Source organism: Hemitrygon akajei, chromosome 19 (genome assembly GCF_048418815.1).
Source record: "Hemitrygon akajei chromosome 19, sHemAka1.3, whole genome shotgun sequence".
In the NCBI taxonomy this organism is placed as follows: Eukaryota; Metazoa; Chordata; class Chondrichthyes; order Myliobatiformes; family Dasyatidae; genus Hemitrygon; species Hemitrygon akajei.
This window is the reverse complement of record NC_133142.1, coordinates 20,230,275-20,250,666: the sequence shown is the minus strand read 5'-3', so window position 1 is coordinate 20,250,666 and position 20,392 is coordinate 20,230,275. Positions and strand designations below refer to the sequence as shown.

At 34.2% G+C, this 20,392-nt stretch overlaps 1 protein-coding gene across 6 annotated transcripts in view; it reads right to left on the bottom strand.

Annotated features, from left to right (window-relative positions):
- Positions 1–20,392, bottom strand: part of LOC140741801 (voltage-dependent L-type calcium channel subunit alpha-1D-like) — a 351,948-nt gene that overhangs the window by 91,755 nt on the left and 239,801 nt on the right. For 3 of the 6 annotated variants that reach the window (XM_073072200.1, XM_073072201.1, XM_073072202.1), the window contains 3 exons: positions 18,234–18,344; positions 10,323–10,352; positions 8,907–8,990 (listed from right to left, as the gene is read on the bottom strand). In XM_073072200.1, the coding sequence (XP_072928301.1) occupies positions 8,907–8,990; positions 10,323–10,352; positions 18,234–18,344 (225 nt within the window). Of the gene's footprint in view, positions 1–8,056; positions 8,141–8,906; positions 8,991–10,322; positions 10,353–18,233; positions 18,345–20,392 lie in introns of all 6 variants that reach the window. The other 3 variants (XM_073072204.1, XM_073072203.1, XM_073072205.1) reach the window with 2 other exon arrangements.

The following is a 20,392-nucleotide window of genomic DNA, read 5'->3' as shown; positions in this document are numbered from 1 at the left end:
TTAAATTCAATACTAATTAAGAAAACGAGTTCATAAATTGATGTAGGATAAATGTAAAACATGTCCATGCAAAACAATATATAAAAATAACACATTTCACTAACACAAGCAATTAATTACTCAGATCCTATTGATATGATTAAGGTTTAGTTTACTGACCATGACATTCAAAGGCTGACCCAAGGCCAACTATATAATAAGTAATTTGAACATTATGAGAAAAAATTAGTTTTTTTGCAGACATAAAATGGAATTATTTCTCTCCCAAGCACTGCATATTCTGTCACAGCAACTGAATACATAAAACAAAGTTGGAACTATTCCAAGTGCAGATTTATGCCACATAGGAGGTAAAACTGGTGAGAAGTGGGAAAGGGGAAATTATGTGAAGAGTGAATCCAATAAATTCATGCAAATACAGTGAGGTACCAAATACGTGCAAGTATCAATGCATAATGATCAAAAAAAACTTTGGCACTTTAAAAAAGTCATTTGCCACTTGTACTAATGCTAATTATGGAATTACAAAAATCAGTATCACTCTGTGTTAAAAACACATAATTGAATCATCAATACATACATAGTCATAAAATAACAGTAAAGGAAAATAATTGGAGGTAAATTTCCTTATTAATATCGATGAAAATTAAAGCACAATTCAAATAATTAAGGACTGAAAGAGAATACTTCACATGATTTTAAAACATCTTTACTCATTAGAATAATTTCTATAATATTAAAGAAACCTGTATTATCAATCTGAGGGCAAAAATGTCTCCTACACTGTAACAAAGCAAAATGGGAGCTTTTGGATCAGTGCCTTATAACTATTTTGTTACAGAAAATGGAAGTGCAAATTGGATGTGTGTAGAAAAGTGGACCAGTTCAGTATTGTTCATCATGCAACATAGTTCTACCAGAACAATTTATTTCTTATTAGTAATTATTAACATGATATTATGTTCTCATTAATTAAAACAAATTTCTATTTAACTATATGTATGAAAATTTACCAAAAATGAATTAAGTAATTCAAAATGAAAAGATTCCTGGTGCTGGTTAGATTTAGAATATGGTTTCAAATGATTGTCTTTGTGATATTTACGAAGCATAACACTCTTGAAAAAATTAAGATACTGTCAATGTGCTATCAAGCAGCACAGATTAAGTGAGTTTTATTTCAAACTTAATAAGCGTCAGCTTTTGATTGTCAACCATTTTAATAATGCTGTGGCACTAACTAGAAAGGTCAGGGTGAGTTTAATGATGTGTTATCATGTTTCAGAGGTTCAACTGGAATGTGTCTCTGGAGACAAACTCACAATCTCCAAAATCCAGGAACACAGAAAAGACAATCTTAGTCATGCGAACAGATATCAATGCAGCCCATCTTAATCTTTGCTCCACATACTGTGGACACTGAGTTGCACCACATGCTGTAGGACTTATTGGAAAAGGAAGTGTAATGACGTGCACAGATTTAAGCACATGGATATATTACATAAAACTATCCTTTAGATAAATTTCTTCTTCTAAGTATTACTTGATTCAATTCCCTAGGCTGCATTATTTACCAGCATTGAATGAACTAAAACATAAGCAACAGAAAACATGAACAAGAAACAATCTGCTGGAGGAACTCAGTGGGTCAAGCAGCATCTGTGAAGGCAATAGAACTGCTGATGCATAAGGTCAAAACCTTACATCAGGATAGACCGTAGAGAGGGAAGATAGCCAGCATAAAGATGAGAGAGGGGTGGGGGGAATCGTGAGACAGGGTCCAGTACGTGATTGTTTGACTGACCAGTGATAAAGGATGGGCAGTTGTAGCCAAGTAGGGGAGAGGGAGGGTAAAATAACGAAAGATGGTGAAGGCACATGGGGTAAATATAGGTTTTGTCTGTATTGATGGAAGACAGAAAAGACAAGGAGGGGTTGTCAGGGTGTGAACGATTAGAAACCAACTGAACTTGGCAACAATGACGTGTCCTAAGCACTGTTCCTTTGTGATAGGCTGAAGCTCATCCTCATCCTGCCACTCCTAGACTGAAAAGAATGTGGCAGCTCTGCCCTGTGCCTCCAACACTCACATGAACAATGCTGACTGAGGAGCAAACCAACCTAATTCTAAGGGTTGGACAGATGTAATTAGAAAGAGAATTCCAGATTGAATATAGCACCTACACATTTTAATATTAAAAATATATCCAATCCCATATGAAGATTAGTATGGAATACACTCCAGACATAATTTCCAATTCATAATAAGTCACAACTTAAAAATACTTTCCTTTTCTCTATGCTACATCTGTGAAATGTATTTTCAATCCCTGCCCTTTTATTGACGGTTCATAAATTTAACTAGCTCTATGAAACTTCTCCTCTGAAACAGCTCTATGAAATTTCTCCTATGGTCCACTCTCTTCTCTATCACATTCCTTCATCTCCAGTCCTCTACCTTTCCCACCCACCTGGCTTCATCTATTACCATCCAGCTATCCTTCTATCCCTCTCCCCCCCCCCCCCCAACCACTTAATTCTAGCAACTTCCTCTCTTTCCTTTCCAGTCCAGAAGAATGGTCTCAGCCTGAAATATTGACTATTCATTCATTCCACTGATGCAACCTGACCTGCTGAGTTCCTCCAGCATTTTGTGTATGGAGCTTTATGAAATCATTGTTTAAGAAATGTTTGAAGAAAATGCATCTAAACTCACATTTTATCTGGAGGCATTCATAAGTATTCATGCGGATTTCTAAATTCTTGTAGGCTAGCATGATGTTGGTACTCTACTCTGAAGGATGGCTCAGATGGAGAAATAACATTTTTCCTGGACAATCTGACACAATCTTAAGAATAATTTTAATCAAGAATAATAACACGTCTTTAACAATGGGTGGTGGCAATATGGAATTACAGCTACCCTTGTAAAGTGTCAGCAATATGATTATATACTATATTGATTGTGTTATGCCCTTGGCCCCCTCCTTTGTGAGAATCGCAAGAACCCTAGTCAAGGGGGGGTCAACTGACCCAAAAGAGGAAGAGACGTGCTGAATAGACACAGGAAAATGGGAGAGAGAGAGAGAGAGAGAGACCACGTTCTCCCAAGAAGCAGAATAAAGGTGACATTGACTATTGTCTCATGGAGATCACGTGAAAAGCCCTCGGGCAAAGTGGGCTGGTTGAGAGAGAGATCGCATTACCTGCAACTTGATTGACACCTGCGATCCCGTGAAGAAGTATAAAGGAGGGTCTGAGGGGGGGGAACCCTCAGACGCACCAGGAGACACCAAGGAAGCATGATATCGATTCCCGTGGGAGCGGGAAGCCATTTTGAAGGAAGCCATGTGCGTTAGATTCCGAATTTTGAATCTGTGGCTAGAACCAACGAAAGACTGCTTTTAACTAACAACGGGGAAGCCTGCTCCCCTGATTCCAAGGATTTGCTCTGCAAAGACAACGGGCAAGTGTTCATCTTTTCTAAATCATCTCTCTCTCTCTACAACGTGAAAACCCCAGCGGTTCCCGAAAGGGAAAAGCCTGCAAACTTCTGAGTGACTCTTTATATTTCAATTGGACTCAGTATTACCCCTAGACAACTATAGAGCTTATTTCTGATTGATTATTATTACACCGGTGTTTTAGATTGAGTTTTGACGATGTATATGATCTGAATGTTTTGTATTAACCATACGCTTGTGCCCCTTTTTGAATAAAACGTTTGAAAATAGTAGCATCCGACTCAGCTGATCCCGCTATCTTTGCTGGTAAGTTACCTGGTTACGGGGTTACGTAACAATTGTTATTAAGACAACAGACATGAGCCAATACCAAATTCAATTGTGATAACTCCAAAGCCTACCTCATAGAATATCAAAAGTTTTTCTTCAAAACTAAACACATCCTTAACTTTGCTTGCCTCCTTTACCTTAAAATTATAGATCCACTTTGAGTTGTTGAAATTTGCAGCCTTCTGCTGTTTAGAAAACTAAAGGCACAATTTCTGCTTCTTGAAATGCACAAACAGTATGGAGCCAGTAATTTCTTGGTGTAGCACTGCATCCTTACTCAAAGCTAAACCCACTTAATCAGATGCAAGGTGATATTGTATTTGAAAGGTCCTTAACTACATATAGATTATCATCAGTGAATGGTGTGCATCTGGAATGTGCTGTGAGGGGTGGAGGTGGAGACAGAAACAATAGAGCTGTTTAAGAGGCTCTCAGATAGAATTATGAGGAAGCAGAGAATGGAGGGATATGGACCACGTGCAAGAAAAGGGGATTGCATGTCAATAGCTCAATTAGTTTGGAACAACATCATAGAATGAAGGGGCTGTTCGTGTACTGTACTGTTTTACGATCTATCTATCAACAAATGAATTATTTCTCCAACATCTTCAAATAGAGTAAATACATTCCTTGATTACAGAACTCTCTCTATCCATTCCATTATTTTTTGTTGATCAAATATCTTTGCTCTTAAACTTTTTAACCCTGCACACTGAGTGTTTATAGTTCAATGAATCTGAGATTCCAGTAGCCACAGACCATAATGTGGATGAATAATACTGATTTCTGAGGGAAAATGAACATTTGTTTCATTTCTGTGGTTTTAATTTATCACCTTTAATCATTCCAAGTGATCATGCAGAAAAACCAGTGCAAAAAATGCAGGAATTATGGTCAACCAAATTTTCATTATGAAGACTAAAATAAATCTAGATATCATAAATTGTCAAACACAATAAATTATTCAATAAGAAAACTATTTTACATTCATATTGACTGACAGTAGTAAACAAAGGAACATAAACTCATTATCTTTGGTAGCTATGGAAACCCATTCTGGCAATTTCTTTACTTATTCTTGCTTGTGGCAAATATTTTACCTTACAGAAAAGCACATCAGAGTAAATACTACAGCATATAACTATTGTCTCATAAGTAATATTGGTTATTCATTCAAAAATAACAATTTTTCAAGATGCAAATTAAAATTAGGACTGTCTTAATTGTATCAAATTTGAACTTGTAATGTTGAAATCAAGACTTTCTTTGTGACAACTCTTGAAAGGTTCAAAAATTTTGACCAAAAAACATAAAAACACACCAAGGGATTTTCCTTCCTTATTGCTATTTCGCCTTAAGGCTGAAAACATTTATTATCTTTTTCCTCAATGAGAGAAGAAAATTTGCATGACCATAATTCAATGCTTCAAATGTGAAACTCTGTGAAAACAATGATCATAAAAAGTGAGCAAAAAATGTATGGTGCTTAATCATGAAACTAAATACATATACTTGCCTCAACAAGATTCTAAAAAAAATAACATGAAGCAGAATTAGAAAACCCATTACTTTAGCTTTTTAAATTAATATATGAATGGGTTTATAGTATGATTTGCAAAATTAACCGTATTTAATTTTGATGCAAGTTAAATCCAAATATTAACAAGTCTTTCCTCTTTAGATAGAGCCATAACCTACATTTGTATACCATCTAGGATGCTGAGTGCAATTAGGATAGCAAGTGGAACTTTGGCCTTTATTACCTCAACACTGGAGTACAGCCAGATGTGCAGTGCTTTAGTGAAGCTGCACCTGGAGAATTACATACCATTCTGGTTTCCTGACTTAGAAGGCAAACTTACCATGTATGCAGAGCATAGAACATTCACCAGGCTAGTTCCTGAACAGATCCATTGTATAAAGTGTGATTGAATAGACTAAGCCTATTGTCTCCAGATTTCGCTATAATGAGATGGCTTATCAATTTTAGGGCTAAACTGCGCAAAGTTTCCTCTGGCTGAGGAATCTGAAACCAGAAGGCCATGATTGGAGAATAAGATGTGGACCATTACGACTTAGATTATAAGAACTTCTTCAATCACAGAATAGAAAATATTTTGAAATTCTTTATGCCAGAGAAATGTGGAAGCTCAGTCACTGAGTTTATTCAAAACAGAGATTAGTTTAAAAAATTGATACCGAGAATCAAGAAATATAAAAATCTAAAGGTAAATGTAATAATTATGTATTTGTTATAAATGTAACAATATTCATAATCTTTTTACATGGTCACTAAATTATTGATGGGGAAGACATGAAAAGAATGAAATATCAGATTGCTGTGTACAGAATAATTTTAAGGAATTATTCAAAGATGGATATATATTAGTAGCTTAAGAGAAACAAAAGCCACAGAAAGATTTATCTTGTTTCCTTAGCATTCATCAGAATAAGAAAAGCGGAATTCATAATTAACATTTTCACAAGGAAGAAAAGCCAGTAGGAAGGTATTTCTTCAGTTATGCCATTGCAAACCAAAACAAACCCTTTAATAATTTTGTTATTCACAGCATTTTAAATGTCATAGTGTCAGTCTGCGTGTTACCAAACAAATGAAGAACTTGTTCAACTGGGAACAAGTACAATGGTTTAACTAATTCTATTCAGGGTTTTTACCAGTGAGTTTTTGACTTATAAGAATAAATATTAAGATTTTTTTTCAATTTTTGAATATATTTTAAAATGTTTACTTTTAAAAATGTAGCTATGAGGCTATATGTGATCTTTGTGAGGGACAATATCCTTTTTTGGCAACAGCAAGCTAAATATGGAATAGATACTTAACATTAAACTTACTCATACTTTCACTCTTTGGGGTATCCCAATTTTTATAGAGATGGGGAAATATTTATTTTCATAGTTTTATAAGCCCTTTACTAAAATAGCAGAGATAACAGGGTTTGTTTTTTTTCTCTCTTGATATGGTTTTCTTTGCAAAGAACACTTGGCTTGCAAAGAGCTAAATAAATGGCAAAATAGACTGAATCTCAGACATTTAAGTTTGAAGTACTAGATTCAGATAGAAAGTAGAAATTAAAGAAAGGCAGTATGGGTCAGTATGGTAAGAAAATGATTGTAGAATTTTGTAAAACCAGGTAAAATGCAATAGAAACTATACATGTGTGTAAAACATTTCACTTATGGAAAAAAAAGACAGATGACTGAAGGGAAATTATTATGTTAGGGGACTAACCAAATAGCTTAAGGCCAGAATGATCAAGAATGGCAGCCAAAGGAATAGTTTATCTCAGGAAAGCTGTAGATGTTAAATGCAAAATAGTCCAGACATAGCAAAACAGAATTGGTGCCCTCACCATAATGCTATCAAAGCACCATGACTCAATGAATGTTAAAAAAAATCATGAAGATCTCTAATTTTTCTCTGTGGTCATATGTTCTTCTATATTGACTAGCTCAGACGTCTTTAAGGCATTATTGTAAGTAAATATTTACATTCCTTTCACTATCAATTTTGAGGTATCTTAAAGTTTAATTTTTCCTTCAGGATGTCTAGATGTTTTTGTTCAAAAACTTTAATAAATATATATTAAAGATATATTATTAATGTTCCATTATTTTATTTTGTTATTAGCAATTTCTAAATAATTGAGAGTAATTTTACCAATGGAAACTAAGTTTCACCTTAACTAAAATGATAGAGTTGTTCGGTCTTTTTGCTCAACTTATTTTCTTGCCCTCTGGCTTGTGTATATAGACTCTAGCAAAGAAATCTCTAAAATCTTTTTACCTTAATCTATTGTTCTATAAGAGCTGACTAGACAGAATAATGGAAATATAGTTCAAGTTAATTACTTTTGCAATGTTACTGTAACACTCCTGTTTTAAACAGAGTTAAAGATAAATTGTTAATTAACTCTTCACAGATCTGCCAACCAATATCCACATATTCAATTATAAAGATTGAAAATGAAATACACAGTGCATCAAATATTATCAGTTATGATCACTGTGAGATGCAATATGCTTCAATAGCATTAAAGTGCTGAATATATAACTGACATTATAGTTATTCTTAATTTCATGTAGTATAAAATATTGTCAACACAAGTAAAACTCACTGTTAAAGTGAAGGCATGATCAATTATATTTAAAAAGCAGACTTTGAACTTCTACGTCAAAGTTCAGAGATCGTAGAATAATTTGGAGGGGCAGTTACAGATAGCCTTTTAGCCTTTACTTACATTAACTTCTGTGATAGCAATATCAACGACGCTACCAATAACAATTAAGGCATCAAAAGTGTTCCATGCATCAGCGAAATAGTGCTGTGAATGTAAACATTCAATAGGAGCAGAAAGGGATGAGAAAGACAATAGAAAATAAGTAACAAGAGAGTACAAGTGTTACAACACAAGTGAATTACAACCGAGGTAAACTTGGCTGTATTTTGCACTACTGTGAAAGCATGAGTTTTATTTAATACTCTTTTTTTCTTGTAAACTCTAATTATAAATATATCAAAGAAAAGTTCAATTTTTTTCTGTTTTAAATCCATGTTATGAAATGTAATAAGATTTTTTGCTAAATAATTTAAGAAGACCAACACTGATAAACATATCTGATATCTAATTTCATGGTGTTTCCAGTAAAGCAGAGTAAAGATTGATAACAGGAATATTCTTTGTTTAATATTTCAAAATTTTAGATAGCAGATATATAGTGCCTTAGCAAATGTCATACACATACTTAAGCCATTCCTATTAAATTAATTTCATTGATTTGAAAATAATAAATTGCCTCTGTTAGAAATACAAAAGTAGTATAGAATTATACAAAAGGCCTTTGCACAGGAAGGGCCATAAATTTTTCACTGAAGACAAATGCTTTCACAGTTATGCTTGTTTTTGTATTGGAGAGTTCATCTTCTCTGTGTTCTAGAACAGGACAGAGGAAAAAGTGAGAGAAGTCAGGCTTTGAAGGTTCTTTTTTATTTCATAAAAGAAGGTACAACTGTTTGTGACTTGCCCAGTGATAATGTTTTGTAGCACTAAAGGGGAGAAATAATGGTTTCTGGGAAGGTACAGTACTCACATCAATTTCACCGAGTACGACGTCAATAATGCTGCCAATAACGATGAGGAAGTCAAACACGTTCCAGGAGTCACTAAAATAGCCCTACACAAAGTAGGTAGGGGGCAAATGTTTACATTAACACATTGAGCATTGAATGCATCTTTAGTTAGCTTTAACACAAAACAGAAACAATAAATTTAATAATTCAATGTTTAAAAGAAAAATTAGATAGGGTTTTAATGGGTTATTAAACAGATGCCACTCTCCTGCTATTTAAAATTTACTTTAATGGAAATAGAATTAGCGTGAAGAGAAAACAAACATATTTTACTGGGGCAAGTATAAAAAAACATGCGTTGTGAAAATATTGTATGTGAAAACCTTTGGGTTTTTATTTGGGATAAATTTAATTGTAACTTGTGGCTAAGAACATAGGTGAACTTCCTAAAGAAAAAAATAAAGACAATTTGTTTATAGGCCAATTTCCAGTAAATCAGTTTTTTCAGACTTTCCTAAAAACAATATTTATAATTAAATTAGTGATGATTACTACATAACGTTAAATGTTTACTTACTTTTGTAATTAAGTGCTTCTACAAATCAAAACATTACACAGTGTGCAGCTTTGAGAGATCTCAGTGGTGCAGTTATCAAGGTTGAGGAACATCTATGTAGAGATTGCATGTACTCCCTGTTATTGCAGGGATTATCTCTGTGTAATTTTTCTCCCATACGCCAAAAACGTAGTTCATGAGTCACTTGGCCATTATACATTGCCCCTGTTGTGCAGGTGAATGGTAGAATCTGGGGGAAGTTGATGGATGTATAATAAAAGTAAAATGGAACCAGCACAAGTAGGTGGTTGATGCTCAGCACAGGACTTGGAGGCTGAAGTGCTGTTTTTCTACTGTATAATTCTATGATCCTATTACTCAAAGTTTAAAATCAAGAATTTCGGAACTAGTTTAAAACTAAAATAGTTTGGTTTAGTAGTTTTTCAATTAGCAAATGAATAAATCCTTTAATAGTTTAAAAATATGCCTTTGAATTTTTAACAACTATCAATTAATAATGTTTGTCTGTTTGAAACAATTGTTTATAGGATACAAACTCAAGTACTCCATTTAAGTGATCTGCAGCATGACAGCTATTATTTTATTCAAGATTCTAATTTGAATTAAAGTAAAAGAAGATTAACAGGATTATTAATGACATAAAATAAACTGGTGAACTGCTCTAGTATCAACCATTAAAGACTAGAAGAAGTTCCACAACCAACTGGAAGAATTAGGGGGTGAATGGAGATTCGGGTTGCAAGGAAAAGGAGAGGGAGCACGAATGGACAAGTCACGCCAACTAGAAACCCAAGAAACCATGCATAATTAGTAGCTGACAAACAAAAATGCACTGCAAAAGTCAGATAAAATCACTTACTAGCCATCTCTCCTTTTTTTTCACACACACCTAATACAAAGTGTTAGTTAAAACTTAGTAAATGGAAGAAAAGCAACTTTGTGGAATGTAAGAATTTGCACATTAAAGTATCACTTTATCAATGACTGCTATTACAAATTAAAAATTAAAACATATTTAAATAAAGTGACATCTAACCATAAAAGAACACTGCCGCAATCAATTCATGCTTATATTCCATAATACTCAGAATGAAAAGCTTGTAAGGTCTGATTGGAATGGAAGCACTAAACCAAATAATCCAATGATGGGCAAGATATGCTTCACTTTATTGCATACTGGCACAATGTAGCTTTTGATAAGAGTTTTTAAACAAGTGAATCAAAATTGAATTGTCTTCTTTTCAATTGGTTGGACTGAAAATTGACAGAAAACACAAAGGTCAAGAGTATGATTTAAATAAAGTGCGGGAGTGTTGCTCATTAATTTTGAAGATAAATTACTTGCTCTTTATTCTGATGTGTAGTGAAGTGAGAAAAAATGAGCAACATGAGATCTGAATAATTAAAACTTGCTTTTTTAAGTGTGGTATTTGCCCTCAGACATGTATTCAAGCAGAAAATTGTGCTGAAGGCCATACTGTTCACAGTTGAAATGATATATATTTGGCTTCACCTCTGTTGCACCCTCTGATCTTCATTTCCATCAGCTGGTGATTATTCTACTCCCATCTATCAAACACTCCTCTAATTAATGCTTTTCTTTTCACACAATAGAGGCTATTTCTGTCCCTGGCAGAAGACCTTTGTGATTGGCAATAGGACAAGTTTATATAAACTACCTATGTAACCCTAACTTTCCAAACACCAATCTTAATCCCTCACCCCTCACAATCCTCAATAGCCTACATGTGTTCTGACCTTTTTAGACAATCAACAACACACTCAAAAGACACAGAAGATCTGCAGCAACACAAAATTTTGCAAGATCTCAGTGGGTCAACAGCATCTATGGTGAGAAGTGAAGTTGACACTTTGGGCCAAAGTCCTTCATTGGGACTAGAAGAAAAGAGGACAGCAGACCAAAGTAAAGAGTCGGGGGACTCTTTAGCACAAGCTGGCAGATAACAGGCGAATCCAGGTGAGGAGGGAAAGGTTGGAAGATGGGGGTGGGAGGGAAGGATGCAAGAAGCTGGGAGGTAATAGGTAGAAGAGACTAAGGGCTGCAGAAGGAAGAATTCAATTAACTCTTCAATAAAGGGAAGGAGAAAAAGCATTTGATAGATTGGAATGGGATTTTTTATTTAAGGTATTGGAAAAATATGGATTAGGAGTATTTTTTATAAAATGGATTAAAACCTTAAATACTAATCCCAAAGCTAAAGTAGTGACAAATGGTCAAATTTCAACACCATTTCAGTTAACAAGGTCAACTAGGCAAGGTTGTCCATTATCACCTGCTTTATTTGTGTTGGCGATAGAGCCATTAGCTAAATTGATTAGAATGGACCCAGATATTAAGGGTTTCAGAGTTAATCAGGAAGAATACAAGATTAACTTATTTGCTGATGATGTTCTGCTTTATCTAACAAACCCATTGCACTCGTTGCGTAAATTATCCTATAGATTAGAAGAATATGGGAAAATATCAGGTTATAAAATAAATTGGGATAAAAGTGAAATTTTACCTCTTACTAAAGGAGATTATAATCAATGTCGATTAATAACCCAATTTAGATGGCCGGCAAATGGTATAAAATATTTAGGTATAAGAGTTGATAATGACATAAAGAACTTATACAAATTACATTATTTACCACTATTGAAAAAAATTCAAGAAGATCTTGATAAATGGATGGTATTACCAATAACATTAGTAGGTAGAGTAAATACCATAAAAATGAATATATTCCCTAGATTACAATACTTATTTCAATCACTACCAATACAATTACCCCAGAAGTTTTTTCAAGAGCTGAATAAATATGTGAGGAAGTTTCTTTGGAAAGGTAAGATGTCAAGAATATCGTTGGAAAAATTGACATGGAAATTTGAGCTCGGAGGGTTACAACTTCCAAATTTTAAGAATTATTATAAAGCAAATCAACTTAGATTTATTGCATTTTTTTTTGAGAAAGATAAACCGGCATGGATCAGAATAGAACTAGATAAAATAGGAGAAAACATACCAGAAGACTTTATATATAAATGGGAATCTAAATGGATACGGGAAAAGAAAGAATATCCTATATTAAAACATTTGATTGATTTATGGAATAAGATAAATGTTGACGATGAGACAAAGAAATCCTTATTAGCAAAGAGATCTTTAATTCAAAATAGACATTCCTTTTACAATGGATAATCAACTTTTATATAATTGGTTTCAAAAAGGGATTGGATATATAGGAGATTGTTTTGAAGGAGGTATATTAATGTCATTCGATCAATTAAAGAATAAATATAAAGTATCAAACAACACTCTTTTTTGTTACTTTCAACTAAGGGCTTATTTAAGAGAAAAGTTAGGTCAAACAATGTTATTACCGAAACCCAATGAAATAGAAACTTTAATTCAAAAAGGAAAGACTAAAAAATTTATCTCTTGTATGTATAATTTGATTCAAAAACAGGCAATTAAACAAGGAGTCCATAAGTCAAGACAAAAATGGGAAAGTGATTTGAATATTAAAATTGAAGAAAAAAAATTGGTCAAGACTATGTCTTGAGAGTATGACAAATATAATAAATGTCCGATTAAGATTAGTGCAATACAATTTTTTACATCAACTATATATTACACCACAAAAAATAAATAAATTAAACCCAAATTTATCTGATCAGTGTTTCCGATGTAACCAAGAAATTGGTACTTTTTTACATTCTACTTGGTCTTGTTCTAAAATTCAACCTTTTTGGACAAATTTAAGAGTTTTACTGGAACAAATTATTGGAATACAACTTCCACATAATCCAATATTACTTTTACTAGGTGATATTGAAGGGATAAAACCGATATCCAAATTGAATAAATATCAGAAAGAATTTATAAAAATTGCATTGGCAGTAGCCAAAAAAGCTATTGCAGTTACTTGGAAATCGGATACATATTTAAGTATAGATTGTTGGAAGAAAGAAATTTATGGCTGTATTCCACTTGAAAAAATTACTTATAATTTAAGAGATAAATATGAAACATTTTTGAAAATTTGGCGCCCTTATTTACAAAAGACAGGATTAAATATATAGGCGCTCCAAAGATGAACTAATTGGTTACTTGGGGAAAGAAATAAATATATATACTAAAGTTATTACGAACTCCGTGGAGCATGTGGGGATCTTCTAATATCCAGGCATTCCATTTTTTTTCTTTCTTTCTTTCTTTTTTCTTTCAATAGGGATGTTAGGGGGGGGGGGGTTAAGGGGAGGGGGGATGGGTAACACATATTTTCTTTTTCTCACACTTTTATTCTGTAACTATTTGAAAACACAATAAAAAAAGTTTTTAATAAATAAATAAATAAATAAATAGATAGATAGATAAATAAATAAATGGAAGGAGGTGGAGAACCAGGTGAAGGTCATCTGGTGAAAAGCAAATACACATAATTCCAACTGTGAACCAGGTGATGTGAAGGTCTCGTGAGGGTGAGGAAGGAGAAAGAAAAAAGGGGTAAGGGTTTGAGAAATAAAGGGAAAAAAGGGGTGGGAGTGGAAAACAGAGAGGAGTGGTTACCAGAAGTTAGAGAAATCGATGTTGATGCCGTCAGGTTGAAGACTACCAAGATTGAATATGAATACCTTCATTCTGTCCACCATAACAGCCACAAAGTGGCAGGCCACTTTAATTCCACTTTTCATTCCCACACTGACATGTCTGATAACAGTCTACTCTATCGATAAATGCTGACAGAATGCTCTCCACAGTATATCTGTAGAGAATTCCTAGAGTCTTTAGTGACATATTAAATCTCCCCAAACCCCTAATGAAATATGGCTGCTGGCATGTCTTCTTTATAGTTGCACAAATATGTTGGGCCCAGGATGGCTCTTCTGAGGTGTTGATTCCCAGGAACTTGAAGCTGCTCACCCTTCAAATGCTGACTCCTCAATAAGGACTGTTGTGTGTTCTCCTGATTTCCCCTTCCTGAAGTCCACAATCTGTTCCTTGATCTTAGTAATGTTTAATGCAAGGTTGTTGTTACACCACCAGTCAATTAGCCATTCTATCTCACTCCTGTACACCACATTGTCACCAACAACAGGTGTGTCACTGGTAAATTTAGATGGTGCTTGAGCTGTGGCTAGTCACACAGATATGAACGTAGACAGAATAGAGCAGTGTGGTTAGCCCAATCTTCTAGATATGAGCTTTTAGACTAGCTTGTTTGTAATAACTTTATATGGTAAATGAGAAGGAATTGTATTGCACAGGACTGAGCATTCACAACAGAGGTTGAATGGAGAATTACAAGAACAATGCAAATCAAAAAGGTTAGCATATCATGATTGATTATAGATTGCTGCTAATTCTCTGGACTAGAGATGACATGGCAAAAACTGATATCCAGAAGTCTGAGATCTTTATATTTCATGAAGATGTGCTAATATGGAATGAGGCCTTGAATCCCATAGCGTGAAATTGAGACAGGGTCCAATCGTGAAGGTTAAAGGATTAACAGTTATGATGTGAAGCCAAGTGGCATTTTCTGATTTGCATACATTTACCTCACAAATACTCAGTTTGTGTTGTGAATAACTGCTCCAGCCACCTCTTCAAGACAGGATGTGAGATTTAAGAGGGAACTAAAGAGAAGCATCAACCTTCTTGGCCACCTTGAAAAGTGAAGAACTTATTTATCAGCAAATGGAAAGGAGAAAGCATATCCAAGTGTCTAACATATAAACACGATGATAACAACAGACAGGGAAGCTTGCAGTACCAGCAAGTGTATCTTTTTCTGGGTCAGCAAAAGCTAATACAAGAGGACATCTTTTTAAAGCATGAGGAGGAAGGCTTAGAGGAGAGTTTAGAGCTTTTTTCTAACATAAAAAGTGCTCTGTGTCTGGAATGTAGTGCCAAAGGCAGTGGTTGAGGCAGGGGCATTTAAGAGACTCTTAGATATACACATAGATGAGAGAAAAAATTGAGAGATATATAGGATGGAAGGGTTAGATTGATCATGGAGTATGTTAAAAGGTCGACACAACATCATAGGCTGAAGGCCCATACTGTGCTGTACTGTCTGTGTTCTACTTGTAATTTACATTAAGTGCATATTATTTCCAAGAAAATGAAATATTTAGATTATACTTAACATAACTGTAATTAGTAACAGTGAATAATTACAAAGTAATAATAAGATTAATAGTTTCAATAAACAGTATTCACTTTCAAAATATATTTGACAAAATAACAACAACTGAAGTGATGTGCAAATTCTTACTTTTACCACTAAATAGGCAAAATATATATTATAAAGCTAGTTCATTAAAATACAAATGAGGGAAACTTATAATAGTAAATCCCAAACATTTACTAACAATAGCAATGGGAAATTGATCCCACTTTTACTTAATGCTTCCAGTTTAATTTCAAGCTTTTATTTTAAATGCCTGTAGTTCATTTTTTAGCCCTTCCATTTGCACCAAACTGGTGCAGCATTGATAGTTTTTAGGTTATCATCCACTATCAAAAGGCAGAACCAAATATAAATCTGAAATAAGGTAACAGTGCACTTGAAGAGAGTTTTGTTGTTGTTTGCACAAATTACACCTTCCCAGGAGTAACCATTTTCATGCGTTCTAAGGACAACATGGCCTTTTGAGCACAATGCAGATCCAAGTCACCATTCAGGGAGGAGCCTTCATTATTTCCATTTCTGTTCTGTTCTCGCCCCAGCATTCCCACTGCCAACATTGTTTCCTAACCCAAACTGCTGAGAAGAAGGTCCTGATAATACCCACTCCTCAAAACAGGGCAGGGCTCCTGCTGATTCTCCTTCGACTTGTCCTTACCTCCAAAAGTCAACTCGAACTTCTTTGTTCTGACCTAAGGTACAGGCATCTGATGTCTCTCCCCATCTTTCCCTACCTAACCATAACACAGCCCAGTACATCACAGACTCTTATCTCTCTCCTTCCCCCCAGTGTCTCAATCAAAACTCACATTCTAATGTTGCCATTCTCCACCCCATCTCCACTCCCAGAAACCTCATGACTGCACAGACAGCACAAACTCCCATGTGTCTACTTCATCTGTATCATCACAGTGACAGTAGAAGGCTCAAAAGCAGGGCTTTCCAACCTCTTTTTAATGCATTGGACCAACACCATTAAGAAAGAGGTCCATGAACCCTAGGTGGGGAATCCTCACTCTAAAGGCTCTAATGCCTCCCCTGCGCCTATATCGACTAGCCATACTGTGGCTTCAGTGGTTTTGCACTATTACACCCCCCCCCCCCAAGCCACAGCAAAAATTTGATGTTACCCCACTTCTCTAAACTGGCCTCAGGCACCTTTTTGTTGTCCCTTCAGTTGTTACAGAAATACTTGACGCAATTCAAATATGCTGTTTTTATGGGAAAGGGTCACAATGAAGAAAATGTTAGCACCAAATGCAATGCCCATATTGAACACCATTTTAGGGGCCTTGGAATCTCTGGATTAGGGTATTCAGCTGTCTTTACTACCTGCACATATACATTCCATATATCTATTGTCTTTAAATTGCTGAATATAACTGTCCCAACTACACTAGTACTGTATATCATTTAGTTTTTTTCTGAAAATTTTGTATTAAATTTCTCACTCTCTCCAATAAAAATCACACTTTTGCAGATCACTAGTGAGGTTCCAGTTCAGCTTTAGCAGCAGTAATATTCATCACTATTAATACAGAAAATTTAGACACCAACAGTAAATTTATGGCTAATGGATCCATGATAGCAGAATTTGCCCCGTTTTTATTTTGATGTGATGTTATATATGGCATGAGGTAACTGCATCACAACTTTATGTACTGCCTATTCTATAATCACAATTTCAAAATAATCTGGGTCATTGCTATACTTTAGAGAAAAAGCTGATCAGAAATTTAAAGTGCAATGTATAAGAATATTAGACATACAGTCAAACTGGAGTTTTCAGTTTGTGTTTTTAATCACTTATTTTGTACAAATCATTGATATTATTTTTAATCATTGATTTTATTCATTTTAGTTTGTTGTTGATGATGCTGTGGGTAATAATGGTTCAAATATCAATTGGAAACCTCAACAGATTACAGTAATTGCATCAATTTGTTTATGACACGGTTTATATTTAGGATCTAGGAGTAACCTCAGCCGAAATATCAGGAAAAACAAATTTTTGAAGCTAATCCATTTTGTTTTTTTTTATTAATTCCCACACTAGTAGTAAGCTGCACCTCCATGCTTTCAAATCTGAACTACAGTTTTATTCATCTTATAGATAAAACCAATATAACAAGAGCTCAGAAAAACTTCATTATTATTCATTAATATATTTGCAATTACATTAACACAATGGTAAATGTATATATGCGTATATACCATGACATTATAAATTAGAGTAACACATACAGGTGTTTAGATATACTGCAATACAATGCTGCAATACAAACAGTTGAAAGCTGCACCTCAGTAAATCTACTTGCAATTAAACTGTATATTGGGTAATTTTCAAGTGGCTTTCTCTGACATATTTCACATTTGATCTTTAATGTAAGCTTAATGCCTTTGTGCATTTTCCTTCTCTCAATATCTTATTAGCTTGCCTGTACAAACTGTAAAATTAACACATGAAATATAGTCTTCAGGTTTTCTACTATATAAAAAAGAATTTACAGTTTATCTGTTAATGTAAATGCTTTGTTTGTTGCTTTTCAGTTCAAAGTATGAAAAATTCTTACCATTGGTTTGAAAGCTATGAGTTTCAAAACCATCTCTACAGTGAATACAGCAGTGAAGACCATGTTCAGGATATCCATTGTGGAGTTGAAAAATGGAGATTGCTCATAGTGCTAATAATATAAAACAAAATTGTTACAATGTCACATAACTACAGCTTATATTTTACAATTTTGGACAGTGGGGTGAATGTTTGGTTTTAAGTCTACCTTGACAAGATGTGGGTAAGGTGGGATGTGTTCGTTCCTGTAATTCTTACACATACTTCAAGGCCAGCATGATCAGTATTTTCAGACCTTCTGTCTGGCTGAATAAAACATATTTCTTTCCCAGCATTTATAACTTCTGGTTTATTTTAAATGTAATTATTTGCAGGAATTATACCAATCACTGTCTGAAGTTTTATGGGTCACTTTAAATTGTTTAATTATATTTTAAATGCCATTTGAACTACGACGAATAAAGCACTTCTAACAGGAACTCCTGACTAAAATCATTCCCATTCTCATTATTCCACAATTCCAGCACCTTAATGAACCTCATACAATTAAATTCAAGTCCTCCATTAGGCAAGCAATTCAGCTAAGTTATACAGACTAGGCATACAGATAAAAACTAGGATGCTTTTATATTCCATTAGAATAATTTTCAATTCCTCAATATTCTGATCCATGTGATAAAACTGATACCGTTCTAAATTTGACATCTCAAGATTACAATCCTATCCAATCTGATTAGGTATTTTTCTTAACTAAAAATCACCCCATTAGGGTGACAAAGATTATGTACAAACTTTTGAAGGGTTTTCAACCCAAAGTGTGAAATGACTTCCCTTTCCACAGATACTTCCTGACTGAGTTCTTCCAGCCTTTCTATTTTTCATTCAAAGCACCTAGCAGTCTTAGGTGGTGTAATTTGCTGAACTGTAGCTTACTTAAATTGCTCTCTGTAAAACTGTCTAGGCAGAGCTTTCTTATGTGTTTTAACATTCTGCTCTTCTTGCCATATTTTATGGCAATTTTCCATTTAAGTACTGTGGTCTTCCCTCTACAAAGTAACTGCTGACACAATTCCAACAACAACATTAAAGCTGTTTATAGTTAAAAGCTCTGATGATTGGTAATTAGCCTGAACAATGACTTTGTTTCTCTTTCCCTAGATGCTGCTGCCAGACCTGCAAAGTATTCTTAGCATTTTTTACATTTCATTTCAGATTTTCAGGTTCTATTAATTTTTATAGATTTCCTATGATGTCAGTGGGGAAGGGAGTGTATGGGTGAGGGGCGCAGGTATTGAAAAACTTGCCATAGCAATAAAATGACAGAAGAATCTTTGAAGCTGGTATACTATCTTCAGACTTTATTTACTAGCTGTCAAAGACTTTAAAAGCCTATGTGTGACCATTATATTCAGTAATATTAAAAAACAATTCTAAATAAATTAAATACTTTTGAAGATGCTTAAAATTATTGCAATCAACAAAATAGAAATATCAAAAATATTAAATGTAAATTCAGTCAATTAAATAAAAGGACCTTCTCCTTTGCAGTTTCTGGTCAATTAAGGTATGAATTGTTCCTACCCCAAGTTAAAATGAGGGCAGATTCTCCAACATAATTGCAAGGAAAATACAGCAGATCTGAGTTTCATCACAATTGGCAGGGTTTGGTAGAAACTGGGGGGAGCTCAGCCAAAATGTTTGTAACTGCTGCATTTGTATGGAAATTTCAAGCTTCCTCACATGTAGGATAGAAGAAGGATAAGATAAATGTTGGCAATTTGATTTAGAGCCCAATAATTTCACAGCAGGTTTTGGTTTGAAACTTAAGGAATAATCTACTAAATGTAAAGCAGTTGTAGGAGCCTTTGTCTTGCCAAATAGCTACTACATTTTTTATTACAAAAGAGAATGCATTAAAATTATGCCACTATTGAAGCTTTCAGGTATCCTGTAAAAGAGATGCAAGATGCTACATAATCCAAACCTAATTTTCTTATTGTAGGACTGTTATTATTCTAAAGTTCATTACCAGTTAAAATATAATATGCAAAGTAGAATACAGAAGCATTAAATATCACCAAGCAAACATACCAGATTTTTCAACTAATCAGGTTATCAATATTTTCATGTGTCCTGCATCATAATTTATCAACACAAACA